This window comes from Vanellus vanellus (assembly GCF_965231255.1).
Source record: "Vanellus vanellus genome assembly, contig: HAP1_SCAFFOLD_2465, whole genome shotgun sequence".
Lineage (NCBI taxonomy): Eukaryota > Metazoa > Chordata > Aves > Charadriiformes > Charadriidae > Vanellus > Vanellus vanellus.
The window spans coordinates 1-6,749 of record NW_028126738.1 but is presented as its reverse complement, the minus strand read 5'-3'; the positions used below and the strand labels follow the sequence as shown (position 1 = coordinate 6,749).

The 6,749-nt window shown below is 70.2% G+C and overlaps 1 protein-coding gene across 1 annotated transcript; it reads left to right on the top strand.

Annotated features, from left to right (window-relative positions):
* Positions 1-216: 216 nt before the first annotated feature.
* AMHR2 (anti-Mullerian hormone receptor type 2) lies at positions 217-6,317 on the top strand (the record flags this gene model as incomplete). The annotated part of the gene is made up of 7 exons (XM_082501513.1): positions 217-326; positions 1,946-2,170; positions 3,479-3,593; positions 3,705-3,865; positions 4,699-4,846; positions 4,932-5,068; positions 6,078-6,317. Coding segments are annotated over 7 exons (1,130 nt in total), but the record flags the coding sequence as incomplete, so codon positions are not given.
* Positions 6,318-6,749: the final 432 nt, after the last annotated feature.

Genomic DNA, 6,749 nt, shown 5'->3' with positions numbered 1-6,749 from the left:
CCCCACGTCCTGTGTCGCTGTGTGTCTGTCCGTTCCCCCCCCCCCCGGGTGGGGGTGTCCCCATGTGGGGGTGTCCTCAGTGTGGTGTCCCCCCCCCCGGGTGGGGGTGTCCCCATGTGGGGGTGTCCTCAGTGTGGTGTCCCCCCCCCTGGGTGGGGGTGTCCCCATGTGGGGGTGTCCTCAGTGTCGTCGTGTCCCCGTCCCCCCCCCCCCCAGTGCTGCGACGGGCGAGGACCCACGCGAGGCGGCCACCGTGGGGGGGTCGGGGGGTCGGGCCCCCCCCAGAGCCCCCCAGTCCGGAGCTGCCCGCGCTGCGCTTCCTGCAGGTGGGTGGGGGGCACCCATGGGGGGGGGGGGCACCCCGGGGGGGGGGGGACACACTCAGCTTGGGGACACTGATGGGGGGGGGCACCCAGTTAGGGGGCACTTAAGGGGGCGATGCTGGGGAGGGACCCACGGGGGGGCACCCACGGGGTGGGGGGCAGCAGTTTGGGGGGGGCACAATGAAACACGGGGCTGAGGGTGTTCATGGGTGACTGGGACTGGGGATACTGGGGATACTGGGGGCACTCATGGGTGCCTGGGCATGGGGGTCCCTGGGTTTGGGGGTGTCTGGGGCTGGGGGCACCCATGGGTGCCTGGGCATGGGGGTCCCTGGGTTTGGGGGTGTGTGGGGGCACCCATGGGTGCCTGGGACTGGGGGTCCCTGGGTTTGGGGTGCTCAGGAATGGGGGCACCCATGGGTGCCTGGGCATGGGGGTGCCTGATTTGGGGGTGTCTGGGGCTGGGGGCACCCATGGGTGCCTGGGCATGGGGATCCCTGGGTTTGGGGGTGTCTGGGGCTGGGGGCACCCATGGGTGCCTGGGCATGGGGGTCCCTGGGTTTGGGGGTGTGTGGGGGCACCCATGGGTGCCTGGGACTGGGGGTCCCTGGGTTTGGGGTGCTCAGGAATGGGGGCACCCATGGGTGCCTGGGCATGGGGGTGCCTGATTTGGGGGTGTCTGGGGCTGGGGGCACCCATGGGTGCCTGGGCATGGGGATCCCTGGGTTTGGGGGTGTCTGGGGCTGGGGGCACCCATGGGTGCCTGGGCATGGGGGTCCCTGGGTTTGGGGGTGTGTGGGGGCACCCATGGGTGCCTGGGACTGGGGGTCCCTGGGTTTGGGGTGCTCAGGAATGGGGGCACCCATGGGTGCCTGGGCATGGGGGTGCCTGATTTGGGGGTGTCTGGGGCTGGGGGCACCCATGGGTGCCTGGGCATGGGGATCCCTGGGTTTGGGGGTGTCTGGGGCTGGGGGCACCCATGGGTGCCTGGGCATGGGGGTCCCTGGGTTTGGGGGTGTGTGGGGGCACCCATGGGTGCCTGGGACTGGGGGTCCCTGGGTTTGGGGTGCTCAGGAATGGGGGCACCCATGGGTGCCTGGGCATGGGGGTGCCTGATTTGGGGGTGTCTGGGGCTGGGGGCACCCATGGGTGCCTGGGCATGGGGATCCCTGGGTTTGGGGGTGTCTGGGGCTGGGAGTCCCCGGGTTTGGGGTGCTCAGGCTTGGGGGCACCCATGGGTGCCTGGGCATGGGGTTCCCTGGGTTTGGGGGGTGTGTGGGGGCACCCATGGGTGCCTGGGACTGGGGGTCCCTGGGTGTTGGGGTGTCTGGGGCTGGGGGCACCCATGGGTGCCTGGGCATGGGGGTCCCTGAGTTTGGGGGGTGTGTGGGGGCACCCATGGGTGCCTGGGCATGGGGGTCCCTGGGTTTGGGGGTGTCTGGGGGCACCCATGGGTGCCCGACCACTGAAGGTACGCCCTTGCGGTTCCCGGGGCTGCTGCCACCCATGGGTGCCCGGTGCTGCCGGAACCCCCCCCGAGCCCGGATGGAGCACCGTGACCCCACGGGGTCCGACGCGGGGCCGTCGCGACGGGCACCCATGGGTGCTGCGGGGGCCCTCAGGTGCTGCAGGCGGGCCGGTTCTCGGCGGTGTGGCGTGGCACGCTGCAGCAGCGGCCGGTGGCCATCAAAGCCTTCGCGGCCGGAGCGGCCGGACGCTTCGCGGCGGAGAGGGCCGTCCACGCGCTGCCGCTGATGGAGCACGAGAACGTGGCGCGACTGCTGCACACGCGGGGGACGGGGCCCCGCGCCCGCGGGGGGCTCCTCGTGCTCCAGCTCTACCCCGCCGTGAGCGGCAGCGGGGGGCCGGGGGGGCGGGGGTGGTCATGGGTGCGCGTGGGGGTGCACATGGGTGTGCGCATGGGTGTGCATTGGTGCACATTGGTGCACATGGGTGCACATGGGTGTGCGTGGGGTGCACATGGGGTGCCCATGGGGTGCGTGGGGTGCTCGAGGTGGTCATGGGTGCGCGTGGGTGCACATGGGTGTGTGTGGGGTGCACATGGGTGTGCACATGGGGTGCACATGGGATGTGTGGGGTGCTCAAGGTGGTCATGGGTGCGCATGGGTGCACATGGGTGTGCGTGGGTGCACATGGGTGGTCATGGGTGTGTGTGGGGTGCACATGGGTGTGTGTGGGGCACGTGGTTGCACATGGGTGGTCATGGGTGGTCATGGGTGTGCATGGGGTGCACATGGGTGTGCGTGGGGTGCACATGGGGTGCCCATGGGGTGCATGGGTGCACGTGGGTGGTCATGGGTGTGTGTGGGGTGCACACGGGTGTGCATGGGGTGCACATGGGTGTGTGTGGTGTGCGTGGGGTGCACATGGGTGTGCGTTGGTGCACATGGGTGGTCATGGGTGCGCATGGGGTGCACATGGGTGTGCACATGGGGTGCCCATGGGGTGCATGGGTGCACATGGGTGGTCATGGGTGTGCGTGGAGTGCACATGGGTGTGTGTGGGGCACGTGGGTGCACATGGGTGGTCATGGGTGTGCATGGGGTGCACATGTGTGTGTGTGGGGAGCACATGGATGTGCACATGGGCATGCACATGGGGTGCCCATGGGGTGCGTGCGTGCACATGCGTGGTCATGGGTGCACATGGGTGTGTGTGGGGTGCACATGGGGTGAGTGGGGTGCTCGAGGTGGTCACGGGTGTGCATGGGGTGCACATGGGTGTGCCTGGGTGTGCGTGAGTGTGTGTGGGTGCACATGGGGTGCGTGGGTGCACATGGGTGGTCATGGGTGTGCACAGAGTGCACATGGGTGTGCACATGGGGTGCGTGGGGTGCTCAGGGTGGTCATGGGTGTGCACGGGGTGCACATGGGGTGTGTGGAGTGCTCATGGGTGGGTGCACATGGGTGTGCACGGGGGGCTCAGGGTGCACATGGGCGCACATGGGTGTGCACGAGGGGCTCAGGGCGTGTGGGGCACGGGGATGTGCACATGGGTGTGCACATGGGGCGCTCAGGGTGCATGTGGGCTGCGTGGGGTACTCAGGGTGGTATTGGGCTGCGTGCCCGGGGGGGGCGGGGGGGGGCACCCCCGTGTCGTCACGCGTGTCGTCACGCGTGTCCCCGTGTCCTCAGGGATCCCTGCGGCACTTTTTGGGGCAGCACGTGGGGACGTGGGCCGGCAGCGTGCGCCTGGCCCTCTCCCTCGCCCGCGGGTTGGCCTTCCTGCACCAGGAGCTCTGGCGCGACGGTGAGTGCCGCCACTGCTGCACCGAGCTCGCCCGGTCTCAGCAGGGGTGTCACCGTGCTGCCACCCCCTCCCGTCCCCCCTGTCCCATTCCCCCCCCCCCCCCTTCCCAAGGGCTGTACAAGCCCAGCGTGGTGCACCGGGACCTGAGCAGCCAGAACGTGTTGGTGCGGGAGGACGGGACGTGCGCCATCGGGGACTTCGGGTTGGCGCTGGCGCTGCCACCGCGCGCCCAAGCGGGCACCGGCGCCCGGCACGCCGTGCCCATCCGCAAGGTGACGGGGATGGGAGAGGGGTGGGGATGGGGATGGGATGGGGATGGGATGGGGATGGGATGGGATGGGGGCAAGAGCACGGAAAGATACAGGGATGGGGACAAGGACAGGGATAGGGATGGGATGGGGATGGGGATGGGGATGATGATGGGGACGATGATGGGGACTGGGATGGGGATGGGGATGGGGATGGGGATGGGATGGGGATGGGGATGGGGATGGGGATGGGGATGGGATGGGGATGGGATGGGATGGGATGGGGACAGGAGCACGGAAAGATACAGGGATGGGGACAAGGACAGGGATAGGGATGGGATGGGATGGGATGGGGATGGGGACGGGGACGGGGACGGGGACGGGGAGGGGGACGGGGATGGGATGGGGATGGGATGGGGATGAGGATGGGGATGGGGATGAGGATGAGGATGAGGATGGGGACAGGGATGGGGACGGGGATGGGGATGGGATGGGGATGAGGATGGGGACGGGGATGAGGATGGGGACGGGGATGAGGATGGGGACGGGGACGGGGACGGGGACGGGGACGGGGATGGGGATGGGGACAGGGATGGGCATGGGATGGGATGGGATGGGATGGGGATGGGGATGGGGACGATGATGGGGACTGGGATGGGGATGGGATGGGATGGGATGGGATGGGATGGGATGATGATGGGGACGATGATGGGGACTGGGATGGGGATGGGATGGGATGGGATGGGATGGGATGGAGACAGGGATGTAGACGGGATGGGGATGGCCTCGGCGCCATCCTCTCCCGGCGCGCGGTGCGGTGGTGGTGGCGGCGGTGGCAGCGGTGCGGGCGGGCGCAGGCGGGCACCCAGCGGTACCTGGCGCCGGAGATCCTGGACGAGAGCCTGGACCTGCGGGCGTGGGGCCGGGCGCTGCGGCAGGCGGACGTCTACGCGTTGGCGCTGCTCCTCTGGGAGATCCTCTCGCGCTGCCAGGCCCTCAGCCCCGGTCAGCACCCCTGGGTGCCCCCCCAGCTCCCTTGGGACCCCCCCACCTCCCCTTACACGGGCTGACCCCCTGCTCTGCCCCACAGGAGCGCCCGTGCCCGCCTTTCGGCTGGCGTACGAGGCCGAGCTGGGGGACAGCCCCACGGGGGCTCAGCTCCGCCGTCTCGCCGTGGACGAGAGGCGACGGCCCCTCATCCCCCCCGCATGGCACCGGGCCCCCCAGGTCAGCCCCCCCACCCCCCCCCCCACCGGCACCCACTGGAGGGGGGTTTGGGGGGCACCCAGAGGTGTTTGGGGGCACCCAGAGGTGTTTGGGGGGGATCCAGAGGTGTTTTGGGGACACCCAGGGGGGTTGGGGGGCACCCAGAGGTGTTTGGGGGGGTCCCAGGGGTGCTCTGGGGTGCCCATCCCCTGGGGGGGTCCCTGCCTGGGCACCTGGGTGGTTTGGGGGACACCCAGAGGTGTTTGGGGGGCACCCAGGGGGGTTGGGGGGCACCCAGGGGTATTTGGGGGCACCCAGAGGTGTTTGGGAGGGACCCAGAGGTGTTTTGGGGATACCCAGGGGGGTTGGGGAGGACCCAGAGGTGTTTGGGGGGGTCCCAGGGGTGCTCTGGGGTGCCCATCCCCTGGGGAGGGGTCCCTGCCTGGGCACCTGGGGGGTTTGGGGGGCACCCAGAGGTGTTTGGGGGGGACCTAGGGGGGTTTGGGGGCACCCAGGGGGGGTTGGGGGGGTCCCAGAGGGGGTTGGGGGGCACCCAGAGGTGTTTGGGGGCACCCAGAGGTGTTTGGGGGGGATCCAGAGGTGTTTGGGGGGCACCCAGGGGGGTTGGGGGGGTCCCAGAGGTGTTTGGAGGCACCCGGGGGGGTTTGGGGGGGGACCCAGGGGTGCCCATGCCTGGGGGAGGGTCTCTGCTTTGGGGGGGGGGGGGGGGCTGTGTCCCTGCTTGGGGGGGGTCCCATCTTGGGGGTCCCTGCCCTGGGGGGTCCTTACTTGGGGGTCCCCCTGCCCGGAGGGGGGGTGGTGTCCCTGCTTGGGGGGGGGTCCCATCTTGGGGGTCTCTGCCCGGAGGAAGGGGGCACATGTGCTTCTGTTTGGGGGGGGGGGGGGGGGGAGTCCCTCATTCTTTGGGGTTCCCCCACCCGGGGGCCCCCTGCTGAGGCCGGTGCGTGTGTGTGTGTGTGTGTGTGTGTGTGTATCTTTTTTTTTTTTTTTTTGGGGGGGGGTCCCTCAGGCCGGGGGGGCTCTGCCGGAGCTTCTGGAGGATTGTTGGGACCCCGACCCCGAGGCGCGGCTCTCGGCCGAACGGGCGCTCCAGCGGCTGCAGCGCCTGGCTGTGCCCCCCCCTCCCCCTCCCGCTGACGGTCCCCCCCATCCCACTACCACCACCGGCCCCCCCCCGGGCTGCCCCGGCCCCCCAACCGCCCCCCCCGCCGCTGGCCGAGAGGTGGGTGCGAGGGGAAACTGAGGCACGGAGCTGGCGGGGGGGGGGGGGGGGGGACACACACGGAGTGTGTGGAGGGGGTCCGGGGAGGGGGAGGGGGGGGGGACACAACCCAGCCGTCCCCAGTTCGGTGTGTGTGTCCCGTCCCCCCCCCCCCGGACACGTCCCGGTTCCGCCTCCGGGGAGGAACCGGGCGTCGCGCCCCTCCCCCTCTTCCTGCGGGCGGGGCCACGGCCGGAGCGGAGGCGGCAGGTGGGAACGGACCCCCCCCCCCCCCCCCCCAAATACCCCCCCAGACCCCCTCCCTGCACCCCCCCAGTCCCCTTCTGCACCCCCCCAGTCCCACCTGCGCCTCGAAATCCTCCCCGCGCCCCCAAATTCCCCCTGCACCCCCCTCAGATCCTCTCTGCACCCCCAGATCCCCTCTGCACCCCCCAGATCCTCTCTGCACCCCTCAAAATC